Here is a 20,740-nt window from a genome sequence, read left to right as displayed (position 1 = left end):
TGGATAAACAGTAGGACTCGTGCCAGTTGCCATGGCACAGTTTATTGTCTGAAGGCCCATATGTTGGCTGCTGGTTGTTAGTTCTTTGCATCATTCTGGGATGGAGAGTTTGTGCTTTTAATTTAGTGAATTTCAGACAACTTACACTCTAGATGCTTTAAAGAAAACCAAACTGGTTCAAGCGTGTCTGTGCATTGACTTCTGCGTTTTAGCTGTGCTTTTAGATTTTGGCAACAAAGTAGCTGCATGAAACTATACTGAGCTCTGTCTTTATTATATCAGCCTTATATCCTGATACACTATCTCACTCAATTGGAATCCAAATTATTCACATCCATGGTTCAGTGATCCAGCTGAATGAGCACACACTGCCAGGATTTGTCTGAAGACTGTCAGTCTGACTTACATCACTGTCTTGTTGCTTTAGTCTACTCACCTGTCCACAGAATAGTGGCAGGAAGGGGTGTGTGTGTGTGTGTGTGTGTGTGTGTGTGTGTGTGTGTGAGAGTGTGTCGGGTGACTTTCCAAATGAAATGGGAAGGGTAGAGAGAGTAAGGTTATTTCCTGGCGTGGAGAAGTGAACCTAAAAACACGCACATAACCCACGCATGTGCACTCGCAGTCATGCTGCAGTTTTCAGTCCAGTGCCATTAGTGCCCAGCTATTTTCATATGCAAATAAATTCTGTTCACTTTCAGCAGCATTAACTTTCACAGTGGCTTTTTGTCTGTGCGCTGTGCTGCATTTACAGAATCTTTTTTATTTAAACCACACTTGCTCTTTTTTTTTCTTTCTTTTTTCTATTATCGATTTTAATATTTGAGCTTTAGTGGCTCGACAAACTTCTAAAAGCTGCATTATCACCAAAGGATTTCTGGGTCAAAGTTCAGATTAAGTGAACGAAACGCATCTACAATCTATTTTGCATGTCAGTCTGGGAGTTTCTGCATGCAGATTTTGCATAAAAGCTGAAAAACACACTTTTCAATAATCCCCATTTATTCCTTTTACTTTGTCTACTGAACAGACCAGCTCATTTTGAACAAGGCTAGTGCTTTACTGTCTCAACTTACTCTATAGGTTTCCCACCAGAAAGTTACTCAAGTGCTGTAGTAGCAGACAATGGCTTTTCAATGGATCCCTTTACCTTCATCTATAGCTTGCGTGGGTCTTCTGGGACAGACTTCTGCTAATTACACGCATTCATTTCCAGCCATCTGTAATTTCATTCACACTAATGAACCTTGCACATGGATTGGGATAATGTATAGTTAATTTACAGATGGGAGACAGAATTAGCAGGCTGCTAACTTATCAAGTGACAGAAATTTGTTGGATACCAACTAAAGGAACAGTTCACCCAATATCACACAGGTGAAATTACACCTAATAGTAATTTTAGACTTAAGCGTTAAATACTTAAATACGACTAACATAGCACGTTTTGTTAGACCCCAATTTTAGTTTCTCACAGTCACACAGGTCTGAATGCCAGCCATGTTCACCGGGCAATTACTGGTTGTAAGGAAAAAATGTAGATTTCCCTAACCAGTTGGTGAGTGATTGCAGGATGTTGATGGTAGTCACTATGAAACTGATTACTAAAATCCTAGTCACCCTGGCCTAGAGACTGGTCAGTGACCTCCTGGCAACCACAGGTCATTAGGGATAAATATGTATTTCCTGACCAGGTTGTTTGTAGTCAGAAGATGAAATTGGTTGCAAAGAAGTGTACAGTTATGATTGCTTTGATTATAAGCAGTTTGCTTCAGTTGCCCATTTTTGGAACGGGAGACACTAACTCGACTGCAAACACTTGCCATCGAGTCTTCATGCAGTAGTGAAACTGAGAAGTGCAACACAAACCGGAAATTGAAAATGCTTGCCTCAAAGGAAAATTTGTGGCTTTTGAAATGTGTTAGCTGCAACTTTTGTGCTCAGTACACACTGTAGATGATCTGCTCGTCAGCTATAGGTTTGCAGCTGACTGCTGGTCACTTGCCTCCATTCCAGGCTCTGGTCGCCTAAGCAGCCTTCTAATATATTTACTATCTGATCATATGTCAGTCGGCTGTATTCTTCTTATAAGTGATTATTTCAGTCGTTTGCATGGAATTTCAACAATGTTTATGCTGCTCATTTCCCATCACTTGAAGTCGTGGGATGTCATTCACTTTTTATGCTTTCTGGTCTGACTGAAGGCAAAGAACGCCCCAGGATGCCAACAGCTAGTGTTCTCCTAGTGGCCCATCATAAGCCCAGATAAACTGGAGGATTGTGTCACATAAAATCTGTGCCAAATCGATATGTGGATCCATCCACTGTGGGAAGTAGCTGAAAGTATTTGCAGTCAAGCTGGCATCCCTCATGCAAAATACTGGTGACCTTTCAGGGAGTGAAGCAATTACAAGTTTTTGTGACCATCCTCTTCTAGCAACTGTCAGCAACCACTTATCAAAAAGTTGGGTTGCCAGGTTTTTCAATCTCAACTGGTGGTTCTCAGATGGCCAATCAGTCTCTAGGCCTGTGTGACTGAGGCCTAATAAACTTTTACAGACTTTTATGTATCTTTTTATATAGAGTCATGCTAGCTGGTTATCCCTGTTCCCCAACATTTTCTAATGAATATCCCTTAAACTGTTTTTTTTTTTTTTTTTCCTCTTGTCTCAAGCCCGTCCATGACGAGAGGCTTCACTGTCTTCCTATACTGGTCATTTTCTTGAACACCAACCTTTGGGATCCGTCAGCAGAGCAGTAACACCATCTCTGTCTGACAGGCCCAATCCAGCAAAATTAGAATCCATTTTGAAAGTGATAGTTAGAAAATTGCAAGTCATTCCTGATGTACCGCGTGGCAACGAAGTGGCAGCAGCCCAGTAGTCGACTGTCATTTCAACCGCCAGCTGATGACAACTCCAATCACCCACACATCCGTCAGTGTGCGCGCACACTCGCACGTAGACACAAACACACAGACATACACGTATACTTTCCCTCCCGTCCCTATGATTAACATTCAGATTTTGCTGTCAGAATCTCAAACGGAAGTAAATGCATTGAAATTCATAGAATATCTCAGAACATTAATTTATGCTTATGTGTGTCTTGTCAGGATAAGCATTCGGACTGGGAGCTTGTGTGTGTGTGTTTGTGTACAAATATGCATGTTTAAATGTGTGGGTGATGAAAACACACCCGGGGAGGAAAATTTTTTTTTTTTTTTTTGGTGCACCAGTGGGTTTAAGGCATGAATATGGCTGCCCCTGGAGCTCAGTTGTGTTATTCAAGCCTGTCCCATACCTAGGACACACACACACACACACACACACGCCTGGAGCAAGGTCTCCTGCAGAATAGCTCTGATGTCTGTTTATAGTCTCTGTATGGGTTCTTCCTTATAGGACCACACACGCATGCACTTATTGTTACTCACACAGACCTACCCTTTTAGATGCTGCATAGCCTTGTGTACGTCTTTGTAACCTCATTAATTGGGCCAGTTCAAGGAGCTGCGACGAAGGAAATGCTCCTTTAGCTGTGGGTGGGATGGAGTGTTAGAGGGTGGGGGTTGTTCATCAGTTTATGTCCCTTTTCTAGCCTTGTAGCAGTTCAGATCTCCTTTCAGCAGGGCCTCTCAGTTTAGTCCGACCAAATGGATTGGATTCCAGGCCAATAGCCTTTTCTCTGTTAGGTTTAAGCAGGCTATCTTTGGTCAACATAAAATAGGATCCCATGTTAAAGCTCACACTGCTGCAGGTGGTCCCCTCTGGATCAGAGAAGCTCTAGCAGGGCAGAGTCGGATTTAGGTGTTGCTCTCTCTCTGTCTACAGCCCACGAGGTAATTTGATTAATGTGCAAGGCTAAAGTGAATCTGTGCAGGCGACTGGGCCTTAAATATTTGCTCTGGCTGTTTCTCCCTCTTTGCCTTTGTTAACTTGCTTTCATACCGGCCCATTTGTTTAATCTTGGTTCTTTTTATTTTTTTTGGTTTTGTTTGTTGTCTTTTGTTTTTTCATTCAAATGCATCATTTTTTCAGAATAAATCACACACAAACTCTCTCTCTCACACACACACACACACACACACACACACACACACACACACACAGGATGAGTGCTGTCTGAACTGCAGGGTGCCATATTAGATTTAGGTGACAGTCACTCATGGACCAATTCAGCCAATAAACTTAATGACCTTCCCACTGCTGGGCCTGAATTTTCTCCATTGACTTGGAATCTTAATTTGATTGCGGAAATATATGTATGTTGCTCAATCTAATTTAGTTCACTGATTTTGGAACACTGGGCACTTTTGTGCTTAGTGAAGCAAACCCCCTCTCCCCACCAACTGCCTTCATGTGGGAAGCTAAATCCTGTTTCATAGGGAGCATATAAAGGTGGCATTCTTCCGTCACAGCAGACGTACGTTGAAGGAGCTGCAGGTCTTAGCCCAAGTCTTTCCTCCCTGAAATAAGAGCACAAATCTGGCATTTCAGGGGGGCCCTTGTTTTTGGAATAAGCAGAAGTGGTCATAGCTGGTCAAGACGTCACATACTGGCTAATCTGCACTTACACAATTTGAGAATGAAAGATCGAAGTGCAATATGAAAGAATGCTTTGATGTGGGTCACCCAAAGAGTGTGGGTGGTCCACAGACATTTTTGGATATCTATCTGTCTGTCTGTTTAGCTGTCTAGCAAGCTAGCTAGCTTTACACACACACACACACACACACACACTCACACTCACACTCATTCTCACTCACTCTTTCACACACTGTCATTGCCTGCTTCCTCTGTGTTTTGGGCCAAGTGTGATTTCACCAGGGCGGTCAGAAGGGGTTTCTAGGGCAACCTCACAGAGGCCTTGTTCTAAAAATGGCCGCCATGGTTACTTTGAAAGCCAACACTGGCCTCTTGAACATGCACAGAAAAGAGCCCTGAGTACCACTTGGGGAGGAAAGCTGGGTGGACTGGGTGAGGGGGAAACCAGGCTCTTTAATAGCTAGCACATGAGACATTGAAGGTTTCATACCCACCCAACTAGGAGTCAGGGGAGGTGTGTTTGTGTGTGTGTGTGTGTGTGTGTGCTAGTGCGTGTATCTAAACAGTAATATCCCTGTACTCAGCGCTTGGCTAAATTAAAAGGGCATTTTTGGCGTGGGGGGCAGGTTTTGGTGCCCAGACGATTGGACGGGGAAAGGCGAAACTCATTACCTACCCATCTGTCAGAGAGTGAGAGAGAAAGAGCTGTGGGAATGTGGATGGATGAAAAGGGCTTGGAAGGGGAGAGAGTGAGAATGCCTATTAAAGCAAGGGAAACACGACAGAATTTAGCTTTTTAAATACGCAAGTCTTTTATCGCTGTTCAGTGTTTTATACTCCATGTGTTCTGAATCCAAAAAGTATCCCTGTTCATTTTCTCTATGAGAAAGAAAAATAGTTTTGGTTTTTAAAGTGCAGCTGGTTTTACAACCGTGTGTGTGTGTGTGTGTGTGTGTGTGTGTGTGTGTGTGTGTGTGTGTGTGTGTGAAATTGTATCAAAGGTTCATTTTTTTTTGGGCTCTCTAAGCCCCACATGTTTTTGATGTTCTCTCTTTCTCCCCCCTCTGTGGACCAGGGGCCACTCTCGAAGCACAAGCTTGACATCCGCGCGCACGCACACACACGCACGTACCGACAGACTAAATGTAGCAGCAAGAGTTACAAACAAAATCCTCATTTGTATGTTTTTTTTGTTTTTTTTTTACAGCTTAATAAGCTAGCTTTCTGCTCTACAACCAGGTGCACCATGTCAGCGTTTTTGTCTAGTTTAAGATTGTCTCAGTGCTGGAGTCTCCCACAGCTGGAGACATATAGGCTTTGATCACTGCAGATGCGAGTGGCTGCCATATTTGATCCACACTCAATCTACTGTGGATATTGTTAACAAACATGTGTTTCCTCTGCCAGCTGGCTTTCAGAATGGAAACGCATATCTCCATGGCAGTGTTGTGCAGTGTTAGGTTTTTGCAGCCAGCATTTCTTAGTTTGCAGATAATGCTAAGCGAAAGGGTAAATATCATAATTCATTGCTCTTTCTGTTTTACAAACTCCAATTACATTCATGCTGATAGAGCTTTTTGAATGTTGTATTGATAGATTTATATTAGGCATCCGTCTCATAAAACCGATAGCAACTATTCTCATCCAAGGGAACAAGCATTAAATGGACACAAATGCTCAACTAATCCAAAAAGGGGGGGGGGGGAATTCAAAGCAATTTAAGAATGGAGGGGCCTGAAGAGGCTTGAGAAGAAAAGTTAACTGCTAACTGAAGTTAATGGATGTGAAGCAGAAAACAGACAGTCAAAATAAATAGGAACACATAGTTTATTCACAGTTTAGATAAACACGTGAAGTGGTTATCTAAAGTTTACTCAAAGTAAAGCTAGAAGTTAAGTTTGTTAACTAAAAATATAGATAAAGAAATAAAATTGTTAGTTAAGCAACAATAATTTAAATTGGCTTGTAATTTAAATTGTTAGCCAACTGTTAAAATGATTATTTTCACTATTTCAACTGTTAAACTATAACTAAACCGTTTAAAGTGGTTTAAAATGATTACCCAAATGCATGCCTTGTAAGTGAAATTGTTAGCTAACTGTTAAAACAAATAAAAGTCAAAGTATGCTATGCTAAGTATGCTATTGAATGCTAAATTAATAAAAAGTTTGAAATTAATAGTTTAAAAAATTGGTTGAAATTGAAATTGTTTCCTTAATGTATTAACAGCTTAAATATTGAGAAAAGTATCCACAGTTTGTTAGCTAATTGTTAACTAAAAATAATGTATAAACATTTAAATTAGCTCAGTAAAATTTTAAATGAAGACTCTGAAATGAGAAGCTAATGGTATGGCTTGCTACTGAAATATTTAGCCAGATGTATTGATTAACAGTTGAAATGGTGAGATAAAAGTGAAATAAACAAACTAAAATGTCTGGATAAAATGAATTAAGAGTTTTAAATGACTAGCTGAAAGCATACCATGTCATTAAAATAGTAACTATTGAAAGGATATAAATGTATAAATAAATGCTTGAAATTGTTGGCTAAAAAGAAGGAATAAACCAATGAAAGTGGTCGCCAAGTATGAAATGCTATTAGATGCAGGACTAACTAAAACTTGTTGGCAAAAACTGTAAGACAACAGCTATTGACAGCCTTGTGATATGCAAGATATTTAAATGAAGTTTCCAACTATGCTTTTCTAGAAGCTGCTTTAGGGACAATGCTGATATTTCACATTATCACTATTTTAGTCACCCGCTTTCTTATTCCACTCATTGAGGACAAAGAAAGAAGGGTGTCTATTTTGACCTCTGTTTAGCTTTCCTGAATAATCCTCCACTCATTTCCATCTATATCCTATAAAATATTCAACTCCTGCCCCTCCCTTCATACCAAATATAGAGCCCCAGAAAACACTTTGATATATGCGTTAATACATGCTTGATATCACATCTATGTATGCGCTCGGTCCTTTGATAAACATATTAAACATATGTATGTCTTTGCATGGTCCACATGAATTTCAGAGTTCTGTCTTGAGCGCATAAATGCATTCATAAGCTACTCCTGGCCTCTGCTAACCACTCCCATTATTAATAAATGCATGATCGCACGCTGTGCCTCAATATGTGTGTGTGTGTGCCCATATGTGTGTCTCTTTCATATGCTCATAAGTGTGTGTTTTAGGCCACTGCTGGGAACCCCCACCTGGTTCATTCATATGTATTCTCGAATAATGACTAGCCACGCCTCTGGATGGTGCAGTCAGGACAAGATCAAACATTATATTCAAATGAGAGCCTGTATAATTCATACTGGAAAAGTCAAGCACGCTGCTCACTTCCTTATCTCTTTCTCAATTCCTTTTGCCGTGGATCAGCAGTTTCCTGCATCTAGATTTCTGTCAGGCCCTTCTACTCTCACTCACAGTAATGGTAGTAGACTGCAGCTGGTCCTGATCATACTGATAAGAGAACATGGGGCCTTTGGCAGGTGACTGCGGCCGAGTGAGTCTGTTTAACATAACTCCATCCTAAGTTTATTCATTCTTGTAGACAATGTGCACAGTAGTGTCATTTAATAAAGAGCACACTTGGTGAACTAGCTGCTGTAGTACAAAACGTCTTGTTGCCTCTGTGTGTCTGTAGATCTGTAAACCAAGCAGCAACCTTCTTGACTAAAAACTCAATCCAATGCAGAAGCTTCAAACGCTGTACTACCTCATGTGGCTACCTTAGACTAGCCCCTTTTACTCAAGCAAACCACAGTGAGAAGCATTATCCACAAATAGAGAAAACTTGGAATAGTGGTGAACCTATCCAAGAATGGCCATAATGAGCTCTAAGAGTGCATCGATGATTCATCGAGGAGGTCACAAAAGAACCCAGCGTATGATCTAAAGAACTGCAGGCCTTGTCTCAGTTAAGGTCAGCTTTCATGATTCAGCAATACTAACAGTTGTGGTCATTTGTATATTCTTAAATCTGGCTCAAAAGTAACACAGTATTTCATAAAAAGAACAACATACCAACAGTCAAACATGGTGGTGGTAGTGTCATAGTCTGGGACTACAGGACCTGGACCATCTCCAGCTGAGATCTATTAGCATCACCCTAAACAGACCTTTCATGCTCAAAAACCCTCCAAAGTAAACCAATTCTACAAAGAAGAGTGTAAGCACCGTTAACTAGTGGCTGATGGTGGTTATGTCCCTGTATTATATAAGACGTTGCTTAGTTGTCTGCTGTTTCTGTAGCTTGGCTTGTTGTTTTAGTTGCAAAGACAAATGGAAAACAATGAAGCATTTAACAAAAACGTTCCTAAAACAAAGCACGTTCTCTTTTGTTTCTAACATTTTCAGGCTTCCACCTGAGCGGCACAGTGACGGACCCCGCCACCCCCTCGTCACCGGAGCTCGTTTGCAGCGTCAGCGTGAGCTTTGATCGTTGCAAGATCACGGCGGTAACGTGCACTTGTGGAAACAAGGACATCTTCTATTGCGCCCATGTAGTGGCGCTGTCGCTTTACAGAGTACGGAAACCGGAACAGGTCAAGCTGCACCTGCCCATCTCGGAAACCCTCTTCCAGATGAGCAGAGACCAGCTGCAGAAGTTCGTCCAGTATCTGATATCAGTCCACCACACTGAGGTTCTGCCTACTGCGCAGAAACTGGCAGACGAGATTCTGTCACAGAACTCTGAGATCAATCAGGTCCACGGTGAGGAAACCTGTGTGTTAGTGTCTTTGTGAGGTAATGGGCATGTTTAAGATCGCATGTGGGTTTTAACAGCCTCTACGTGCGCACGTATTGACTGCGAGGGGAAGGTGAAGTGTGGCGAGATCAATGTTACTCATTAATAAGAGCCAGACGGCAAGCAGAGATTCTGTGGCTGCAATCAACACTATAGAGCTCTTCTTTACCTCTGAGAGAGAGAGAGAGATATAACAATGCAGAGATACAGATCAAGAGGTTACTAGACAGATTTGTTATCAATGCTGTACTTACTGCTTACCCAGAAGAGGTAAGCAGCAAGTACAAATAGAAGGGCAAACAACTCGGGAAGAGAAACCAAGGAAACCAAGAAGCACAAAAAGGCATAAAAGAGTCTGGATGCGTTTTTTTTTTTTCTTTTTTTTTGGTCTGTGTGTGTTGCTGCTTTGTAACTGGAGAAGTGATGAAGGAAGCAAAAAAGAAGTTATGGGGAGGTGTCCAAAAATAACGGGACACAGGAAACAGACTTGAGCAAAGGAAACTGAGAAGGAGGGCCAAAAAAAGAAGACGGAGAACAGAAGAGACAGAGTCTTTTGAGAATGAAGAGACCTGTCGATGAGCCATCGATAGCTCTAGAAATGTAAACTAACTCTTGCTAGCAGAGTTACTCCTGTTCAGGTTCTCAGTTTGAGCGTCTCCTCAGCGAGTCTTCGGAAAGACATCTTTAAAACTCAATTTGTTATTGCATGCTTTTAACAAAAATCTATCTCAGTGAAACCAGTTAATTTGCTTAATCGGTAATGCAGTTTAATTATTGATGGCGGCACTGAAATAATGACGTTATGTTATATTAAAATTAGTTTTATTAAAATGCAATGGTGGCAAGTTTGTCTATTGTTAAGATCAAATAGCTAAATGGCTTTGCTGATGTGTGCTTGGTAATGTTATAGAAACAAAACACCACATTGCTGCCTGCAGTACGAGTAGTGCACTTGCAGGTTGCTGTAGTCATAGGATATAAAGGTGTAGAAAGATGAGTCACATTGTCAGTCTTTTTTTTTTTAAATTTCCTGGCTATTTATGGAGACATTTTTGATCTCTTTCTTAAAAGGAAGGGCAAATGAACTTGGAAAGAGATGGTTTTTTTGTTTTTTTTTGTAGACTTAGCTTTTAACTGTGTTTGCTAAGATCAAAGTGCACTGTTTTTGTGCTTTTCATGAACAAAATTAAACTGACTTTCATCTCATTCCCTGGAATATAAAATCTGCACGGGGTTTTATTTGACAAATATATATTCACAAATGTCCTATACCAAAAATGCCATAGTATTAATTAGGATAAGAGATAATGAGGGGAAAAAATGTTATGGCCTTATGCACATTTAAGATTTGAAGTGTGTGTGTGTGTGTAGGGGCCCCGGACCCCACAGCGGGAGCTAGTGTGGATGATGAGAACTGCTGGCACCTGGATGAGGAGCAGGTTCAGGAGCAGGTCAAGCTCTTCCTGTCCCAGGGAGGATACCACGGCTCGGGCAAGCAGCTCAACCTGCTCTTCAGCAAGGTCAAGACCCAGGAACACTCCCACATACACGTACAAAACACACCAGCTCTCATACAGTACATACCAGCCCTGCCAGTCACGGACACGTTCACGTTGCTCTTTTGTCTTTCTCACAAGAACAAACAGCTACTTTGAATAAATATTTTCTCCATAATGTTAGCGCACTTTTATAAGAAGCAGGAGTAAAAACAACATAATACAGAGAGCACATACACTGAACGCCATGCTGGAGCTAATTGCAGGAGGGACGGACACTGTGAGATGAAGAAAGAGAGAGGTATCGGAAGGCGAAAGCTTGCGGTGTATGCTCCTTTGTACCCGTGATTAAATGATTACATGAGAGACGTGCCGTTCGCTCCGTTACCTGGTATTACAGTGGCAGAGCTAGACCAGCATTAATGCGCTGTGTGCTATGTAAAGACTGCAAGCCAAGGCCATTATCATCCAGTCCGCCTGGCTTTTAGAATATCTCTCGGCTTCATGCTCTTTGTTGCCTGTTATATTCATTTCAGTGCGCGCGCACGCCCACTAACAGCCGCGTATATGCTTACACAGACGTGCACGCCCACATCGAGAGTCATGTACGCACTTGCGCTTACGCAGAGCTCCCCTTAAATCTAAAACACACATCCACTGCATTTGAACTTTTGAATCTACTGCAAGTGTCCATGCGTGTGTGTGTGCGTGAGTGTTGTCTCCGCACATGTTGCAAAGTTGAAATTGACTGTTTTTTGTTTTTCTGGTGTTTCACTGAAAAATCCCCTCCCCTGTCTTTAAAGAAGTAGCAAATCAGATTAATATTTGATATTCCTGCACACCCAAGAGTGTTAATGCCTCCTAGAAGAAGTTGCTGACCACCATAGTTTACAATAAACTAGTCCCTCTTGTGATTAGCGCTTCTCACAAAAAGTGAAGTAGAGAAGAGAAAACTATCGCTGCTGTTTATGCACAAAGAAACCTGTTTACTTTTTTCTTCTAGTAACTGATTTTATTGAAGTTGGATTCTCATTCTTTTTAATTTTTTTAATGATGCCATATTGTATGTAATGTAATGAATGGATTTTCTTTGTGACATCTAGTTTTGCAGAATATTAAAACCCCTAAGTGAAATCAGTGAACTATTTAGAAAACATAAATGATTATTCCGTTTCTGTGTCAAGAACTGGATTTAAAAAGCACAGTAAGTATTTAAAACAGTGTTTTAAGGAAACAAAACATGACGAGAATGAGAGGAATTTTGTCATGCGACCATTAAACCTGATTTGACCGTTGACAAGTGCAGTAGCTGCAAGATTAAAATATAAATGTTTGCTGCCACTGTATTTACCTCTATCACCAAGATCAACAGATTACACACAGTAGATATGAAAACATGCCCGGGTTTTGCGCCATCCCGAGGCATAAAAGTTGTGTTCTTCATTGATTTAAGCCTGCGTACGTGCCATGAATATTTCAGCGCGCACACGATGTTAGAACAACGTGCCGCTCGTGTTATCGCTGCTCTTTGTTCCTCAGCTGCTGTAAACTACATGTGTGCGCGGGCCTGTCCCTCTTGTGTCCTCCTCTAGGTGAGGGAGATGCTGAAGATGCGTGACTCCAACGGAGCGAGGATGTTAACACTGATCACAGAACAGTTCATGGCAGACCCTCGGCTGGCGCTGTGGAGACAGCAGGGCACCACCATGACCGACAAGTACAGACAGCTCTGGGATGAGCTGGGTGAGAGCGAGAAACACACTGCACACGCACATACTGTCCTATAAATGTGCACACACCTCTTTGCCTAGACGGATTTAGCAAAAATCGACACAAAGGTGTTGTGTTTTTTTTTTTTTTGTTTTTGTCCCGCACACACTTGTCACTGACAGCCCAGTCACTTTCTCACTGTGACTGGTGGTGTATAAAAGTGTCTTTGTGAATTACAAGCTATTTAATGCATCGTGCTGAAACCCTAAATGTTATAACCTCTGCAGTGTTTTCAGACTCATCTCATTACATATTAAGCTGATGTGACAGAGTGCCGCTCGCCGTGCTCTCGCTCGGCTTGATACATCCTGTAGTTCTCCTGACAGACGTGCTGTACCTACAGCAAAGCACATCCTCACAAGCCGCAAAACCAGCGGGCTCATCACCAGGACAGCAGCCGTGTTGTCTCCGCGTCTTTGTTGTTCTTTCTCTAATGCCTTGGTTGCTGCTGTTGTTGTTGTTTTTGTTGTTGATGATGATGTTCGTTTTCTCCCTTTGGTCTTGTTCTGCACCTTGCGAGGACAGCGCAGTGATCTCATCTGTTTCAATCCCACGTATTTTTGGAAGTGTGTGTGTGTGCACGGTCTCTTTGAAGTCCACACTTCAAAACCTTCTTCCCAAGTCCTTATCACTCCCCCTGATGTGTGGTAAATGCTGCCTCTTGGCGCCGCTCTCTTTTTCCCTCTCTCTCTCTCGCTCTCTCTCCCCCTTGCTCCCTCTTTTGTCTTGCTCCTCTTTGAGTTGCAGCTACTCCTCTCCTCCAGACACAAAGCCTTGCCTCATTCACTTGTCCTCACCCGTGTCTTCTCGTCCACATCATCCGCGCCCCCATTTCATTTTCTCCCCTCACCCCCTCCTTTTTACACTTTCTCTCTGTTCTCCGCCGTGTTTTCTTCTCCCTTCTTATTCTGTCTATGTCCTTGCCTTCGTCCTTCCTCCCAAACTCTGTCTGCACACATATGCATCTGTAGAATACAGTCACACACAGTCTCTCTCTCTCTCTCACACACACACACACACACACAATGTGAGTGTATACATATCTCTTGGAGTCTGGAGAGTAAAATCCCCGATTGTGCTTGTATCCCCAGAGACATAGCCACTTTTCATATTCTGTTTGTTCCAATTTACTCTAAAATGATGTGTGTGCAGTCAGCGTTGCCTCGGGACTAGTCAAGTTCTCTGTTTTCACAGAGTTTTGTATTCCAGTGCAAGATGGCGGCAGCACGTAAAATGTGCTCCTAAAAGAACAAGAAACAGTGTTAGGGTGTAAAAACAGCCCCGAGCTTTCAATCTCACATGATATCTGTATTAAAGGTATTTTAAATCTCAAAAGACACACTTTATGTCTTTTGTATGACTCATTGCTTACATCACTGTTACAAACTGAGAAGTAGGGCAGGTAACTGAAGTGTGTGTTTGTGTGTGTGTCCAGGTGCCCTGTGGATGTGCATCGTACTGAACCCCCACTGTAAACCGGAGCAGAAGTCATCATGGCTGCGCCAGCTGCGCAGATGGAACAGTGTGGACGTTTGCCCCTGGGAGGACGGTAACCACGGCAACGAGCTGCCCAACCTCACCCACTCACTGCCTCAGGGCGCCCATGGCAACCAAGGTAAGACATCGACAGGTTTTGTATGTCTGTCAGTAACGTATTTATTGGTCGTGACACGTGTCTGGCAGTTGTAGCAGGTGAGAGGTGAGTCTCGTCACAGCTATGGCACCTCCAAGATCTGTTGTGCAGGAATGAATAGCGAGCAACCAAAGAACTGTTTTGGCAAATTTCTTTCCCATAAATTTAGTCCATTCACGGTGGTGCTGTTAGCAACATCACCTGGTCCAAGGTTTGAGTCCAACCTTTGTGTGTTCTCTCCGTGTCTATGTGGCCTCTCTCTGTTCCCATAGTTCAGAAACATGGGGATGGGGCTAGGTTGCTGATTGCTGATTGGCCATAGGTGTGAATATGAGTGCGACTGGATGTCTACCTCTGTATGTTTGCCCGGCGGCCGGCTAATGAATTTTGTTGACCAATAATTACCTTCATTTTTTGTGTAATTCAGACAATAATTACATAGAAATCAAAGCACAAGGACAGAAGATATGCTGAAACGCATTGACGAGATCCAATAAGAACTAATTAATTTGTTCAGAAAGGCAGGAATGTGATCTGTGGTGCAGTGAGGTTAGGTGCACACAATTGATCTGTCCATGAGAAACGGTTCTCTGTTTTTCATGAAAAGACAAAATGTCAAAACTTGGAAGGAAGAGAAAAGTAGGCATATGAACACATTCCACATTAGATGTTAAGGCAAATAAGACGCTTTGTTAAATCGTGTGGAGCAACTCTCACTGGTAAAACCACGACAAAAGTCTACACTTTATTTTTTTTACTGAATCATCTCAAGTTTGCTGTCAAAATGAACACGGCCTTACCTCTCGCCCCTCCGTGACCCTGATTCGGACAAGGAGAAGAAGATGCTTTCTTTTAACGATCGATTCAAAAATGAACAAGAAAAAAGATTTTTTTTTTTTCTTTTTTTTTAAATCATGATGTCAGCAGAGAAGTTCAATTTCATATTGGTGTGACTCATATTCGGTTTATTTAAAATGAATTAAAAATTGTAAATCAAAGAATTGTTGCCTCACTGTGAAAGGGCTCAGGAGCTTTGGCTACAGGGTGGGCGTATGTGTGTGTTCGCTTATCAGTCTGTCTCTATCCAGTATTTGTCCTAAAAGATAATTTTACACAGGCAGCAATTCCAAGCTAAAAGAGCCACGCATGTGCTGGAGATGAAACAACAGATTTCCATTTTTTTTTTCTTTTCCTGTTTGTTTTCATACACATTTTATTTTCTTACAAGATGGACAAAACAAAAGAAACAGAGAAAAACCACGTTGACGATAAATCTCAACACAACAACGAGAAGTACAATTCCATACATTAACCCAACAACTGCAAAAACACAATAATTTTCCTGCCCCACATAATTGCTGTGTGAATCCGGTCTGCTGGAGTCGAGAGGAGGCCGCTTAGATTGCTGTTTGCTTTCCGGCTTTAAAACACCACAGCAGATTTTCTGTGGTACACAAGCCAGATCAAGCTGCCAATCTTCCGAGTGATGGTTTTTTGTTTTTTTTGGGGCGGAGCAATTATGCTTATGTCAAAAAATTAAGCTATTGAAATGCAAGGGCTGTCTTTTAAGACAAAAAGAAGTCCACAAATTATCGAGCGTTTGGCTGTTATCCATCTTTTTCTCACCTCACCTTTCCTTCTCCTTCAGAGATGCGCCCCCACAGGACTGTGTTCACACGGGCCATCGAGGCCTGCGACCTGCACTGGCAGGACCGACACCTCCAGCACATCATTGCCAGTGACCTCTACGCCAACTACTGTTACCATGACAACCAGGAGGGTTCTCTCTTCGACTCACGTGGTTGGCCCTTATGGCACGGTGAGTCTGTGTGTGTGTGCGTGTGTGTGTGTGTGTGTGTGTGTGTGTGTGTGGAGGTGTGAGTGAGCACGTGCCAGAAAAGTTATTTATACAGAGTGAGCCGAACTGAGATTGTCCAGGAGGTGAGAGAAAAACGCTGGTTTTAAAACTTCTGTCTTTCCCTCAGAGCATGTCCCAACAGCCTGCGCCAGGGTGGACGCCCTGCGTTCCCACGGTTACCCGAGAGAAGCCCTCCGTCTGGCCATCGCCGTGGTCAATACGTTACGAAGGCAACAGCAGAGGCAACTGGAGCACTTTCGTAGGCACAAGAAAGGTGAAACTAAATTGCGGTATTCAAGCCTTATTTGTTTTTTATTCTCAGAATCCAATTTGGCAGCAAACCATTCTTGGAAACTCACTAATTACCTACAAACAACACCAGCTCACTGTGATATCATATATAATGCCTAATAATCTCAAAGGAAAATTTAAAAAGGAACAAGCCAGAAATGCTTTCAGTTCCTGTGAATCCTTTTGCCTCCGTAAAGTGTAACTTCTAAACATCTAATTACTCTTGCCAAACTTCAGAGTAGATGAGCTCTTCATGCAAGGTATTGAAAAATAACAAATACTCATGCCATTGCTGAGATATGGTCTGTATTGATTTTTGGTAGTTGATGGGGCCTATCGCTGCTGTTTCTTAATCAGGTATGGATGACAGCTCTGTGCATATTAGTTTTCATACCCTTGCGCATTTCACTTTAAGGGGTGGAAGAATTAAGATGAGGTCTTGCTGGGACAGACAGTGGTTATTTGTGTGTATATGTGTTAATATGCTGTTCAGCTTGCAGAGGCTAATGATGTGCATTATTACTTTAAGATGTTGTCAGTTTTTGCACTGAGACGTGTCCCCGTTTGCTTTGTCCTTTTCTAGAGTTGCTCCATAAAGGCCACACTTCCATAACCAACATGGAGGGCTGGGTGGGGCATCCCCTGGATCCCATTGGCACCCTGTTCAGCACCCTAACAGAGTCAGGACGAGTGGGCGAGGAGGGCTCTAACACCTGCTTAGACCTCTCAGGTACTGCTGGTTTATGGAAACTGGCCTCTTAAATAGCTACAAAAAAACCCCACACACACATCAAAATGTGACTTTATCGTATTCTTTATTCATCCCACACCCTTTTACAAAGTGATTCATGTGTCTGTCTTTATGTATCTACATGGAAAAATCAGCTACTACACACAAACAAGTCATGAAAATACAGATGTTTTTGTGTAATTTAGCACAGATGTTTGTTCTAATTCTATAGGACTGATTTTTAACATGAGATAGAAATATACATGGAGAGTATAAATTTCCTATCTCATCGATTATAGTGGAGTAATTTTTAGTCTATACAAAGCATAGTTTAAGTGTAGCTTCACCTTCACTCTCTTTGTCTTATTCTTCACCATGTTTTTCAAATTCTCCTCGCCTACTCTCTGCGATTGCTCCGTCCCTCGGTGCGTCTCCTGCTTACAGAAATAGCCCACTCCTCTGAGGAAGAGCAGCGAACAGAGGAATGCTCCTAAGGGGTCGATCTTTATTTTGGGTGGTCACTGGATTAAGACCTGCACTGTGTGACGAACACAGTGTGTTTTTCACAGGAGACGGACTCCTCTATTGTTCAGCGCCTCAGAGAATTACACAAACGTTCCCAGCCAGTTTATGCTGACTCATTTCTTCTCATCTGCCTCTTTGTCTTCTCCTTTTCCCTCTTCATAGATTGCTCCAGCGTCGTAAGCCGAGCGGACCTCCAGCGGATGCCCGTGCAACGATTGCTGGGGGACGGCGAATCGTACGTGGCGCTGGCCGTGGAGACCGCTCTGATCGGCCTAGGCCAGCAGCGGGTGATGCCCGATGGGCTGTATGCTCAAGAAAAGGTGTGTCGCAATGAAGAGCAGCTCTTGGCCAAGCTGCAGGAAGTGGAACTGGACGACTCCCTGGTCAAAATCTTCCGTAAACAGGCCGTCTTCTTGCTGGAGGGTAAGAGAGATAACAGAATATATTCCAACTATACTTTTGTTTTGGTTTGGTTTTTTTTAAATTTACATTTAAATGGTTGCTCCCAACGTGGTCAAGTGGGTGTGTGCTCCTCCTGTCCACATGATAAAGTGTGCTGGGGCAGCACTGAACTCCAGCATGCTGTATGGGTGAATGAGAGATAAAGTCTAAAGCTCTTTTCATAAGTGTAACCTGTTTACAATTTACTTTTTTTTCACCATATTTCCCTATAGCTCTCTTTCTCTCTATATATAATATCTATATATTTAAATCTATCTATATATAGGCACACCTCCTCCCTGTTCTTCCTCTACCTCCCACACACCATGAGCCTACACATTCCTGCTAAAACAGGAAAAACACTTTTGACTCTGTCTCGCTATTTATTATCCTTTCATTTTGTGGTGCAAATAGAGGCTGAGCTGCCCTGGGCCAGACCAAAATGAGCTCTTTACACAGTAACACCAGGGGTATTGTGTCAGCACACATATATGCGTGCACGCACACCAGTGTGTACATTCACAGGAGTGGAGCTAGAGCAGAATGGGGTTTGGTTATGGGAAAACGAGAAGGAGGAAGAGGAGGAGGAGGGGTGCGGTGGTGGCTCATCCCTGAGGGCCCAGCCCAGTCAAACTCTACTCCAATCCCCACCCAAACCCCAACCCTGCCTCATCCCTGGCGCGACCACCCACCTCTGGCTCCGTTACTAATAGAGCACCGGGCTCCGAGGCCTCTGTGGGTCCCTGGAGACTGCAGCTGCGCCACTGTGTGATGTGGTCTGTGGCTTAGAAGCCTGTTGGGGTTTAAAATAACCCACCAGAGATGAGGGGGGAAGCACAGGAAGTGGGGGAGGGAAGGAAAAGTGTGAGGCCAAGGCTGCACACACGGCCATATGGTTTTTGACGTCAAAGTTTGTTTTAATGCCGCGTGGCTTCACTGCTTCCTGGCTACGAGGGACAGACCAGATAAATCACTCGTCAGTGTGCAACAGGAAAATAATGACTTAATGTGCAGCAATACCAGAATGTGTTAATTGTATGGTATATATTATAAAATATACTAACTTGAGGACACACTTCTTCCTCCTGTGTGTTCCATAGCTAAAAAGGACCCACTTTTCTCGGTGTGTTTATATTGTTTTCTTGTGCTTTTTGTCACAGCTGGTCCGTACTCTGGCCTCGGAGAGATCGTCCACAGAGAAAGTGTCCCCATGCACACCTTCGCCCGCTATCTCTTCACCTCTCTCCTACCTCACGACGCTGAACTGGCGTACAAAATTGCACTGAGAGCCATGCGGTAGGTCTCCTGTGTTTGTGTGGGCTTGTTTCCGTAATCATGTCAAAACCTTGTAAATCAGATTTTTACCAGCTGTGACAGCAGGTCTCGCTTTGTTTTCACTTTGTGCGTCTGCGTGTGTGCGTGCGTGTGTGTGTGTGTGTGTGTGTGTGTGTCTCCGTCTGTGCCATGTCATCATGGCAGAATGTGATCCTGGGCACCTTCTTTAACTATTACCAAAGCTTGGCAGGTGTTTATATGTCTGTCTGTGGATGGGTTTTGTCAACATGATGGTGTCATAAACATGCAAGGGACAGCTATGAAACTTTACAGGTGTAGTTAAGGTGACTATTGAGGAGAAGGCTCTAGATGTAGAGAGGCCATGTTTGGACTCTCAAATAAAACTTTTTTGAGCTTTGGAGATTTCCTATGAAGTAATGAGTAAAACAATCAGAGATGGAGCAGTGCCCCACGCTCTAATAGGAGCTGTTGTGGGAGAGAAAAACTGGTGATCGTGAAGCAGTAGCATCCATGTTAGCATCCATGTTAGCATCCATGGCCACAAAGTTTTAAGTTACCACTCAGTGATGATCCTGAGTGTGTTTTACAGATTTCTGAAAAACAAATGAGCTTACCTGTGCAGCACACTAATATGTGAACAGCTGAATATTGGTATGCACGCCCCAACCCACTATATGATGTATCCTCGCATCCTGTATAACCATAAAATATTTACGTGCGGCTTATAAATGGTAAAATGGACTGATGCTCATGTAACACTTTTCTACTCTGCGGACTCAAAGCACTTTTTACTACAAGCCACTCTTATCCATTCACACACACACCCATACAGCGCTCTATTCTAAGCACTGTCTGACGATCACACACACTGGTGGGGAAATTACGGTTCAGCTGTGGTAGTGCATTGGCGTTGGCTGCCCGTCTACCTGCAGAGAGCATCTGTTGTCAGATGGGGGCAGTGTCAAAAATATGTGGCGTAACTGCTCTGTGGGATACTCTTATTTGTGCTGTTGTTGGTCCGTCAGTCTGAAGCTGTAACGTGCGATTTGGTGTTCACTAACCTCCCCGAGGATATGACGATGCAAACTGCATGAGCCAGCGATTCACCAACCTTCTGATTCATAGACGACCTAGTCACCCTCGCTTAAAATCTGAGTGAGGATTTAAGCGATTTGAGAAAAAAAATTCTCCTCAAGTTTAAGATCCCTCCTATTTGTGCAAGCTTGTCTTCAAGCTTTAATGTCTGCAGCTCAGTGTGCGTCTGTGTTTTGAAGGGAATTCCACGCTGTTTGCTGGCCTGTGCGTTGTCCGTGTGATCTCTCTATATTAAGCTCCTGTGTGTATTCATCTGTGGACAATGTGGACATGTGTATGTACGTTAATCAGTCTGCGCTGC

General features: G+C 42.8%; 1 protein-coding gene across 1 annotated transcript in view; it reads left to right on the top strand.

Moving 5' to 3' along the window:
- LOC102215109 (zinc finger SWIM domain-containing protein 6) overlaps positions 1–20,740 on the top strand; it is a 46,429-nt gene that overhangs the window by 17,370 nt on the left and 8,319 nt on the right. The window contains exons 2-10 of the mRNA XM_005721987.1: positions 8,914–9,270; positions 10,676–10,824; positions 12,393–12,543; positions 14,006–14,185; positions 15,852–16,022; positions 16,189–16,335; positions 16,936–17,082; positions 17,770–18,030; positions 19,209–19,344. Coding sequence (XP_005722044.1) covers positions 8,914–9,270; positions 10,676–10,824; positions 12,393–12,543; positions 14,006–14,185; positions 15,852–16,022; positions 16,189–16,335; positions 16,936–17,082; positions 17,770–18,030; positions 19,209–19,344 — 1,699 coding nt within the window. The remainder of the gene's footprint in view (positions 1–8,913; positions 9,271–10,675; positions 10,825–12,392; positions 12,544–14,005; positions 14,186–15,851; positions 16,023–16,188; positions 16,336–16,935; positions 17,083–17,769; positions 18,031–19,208; positions 19,345–20,740) is intronic.

The sequence above is a fragment of the Pundamilia nyererei genome, unplaced genomic scaffold (assembly GCF_000239375.1).
Source record: "Pundamilia nyererei isolate P.nyererei 1_Seehausen unplaced genomic scaffold, PunNye1.0 scaffold00006, whole genome shotgun sequence".
NCBI classification, from domain to species: domain Eukaryota; kingdom Metazoa; phylum Chordata; class Actinopteri; order Cichliformes; family Cichlidae; genus Pundamilia; species Pundamilia nyererei.
The sequence above is the reverse complement of the archived record's forward strand: the minus strand, read 5'-3'. Positions and strand labels throughout refer to the sequence as shown.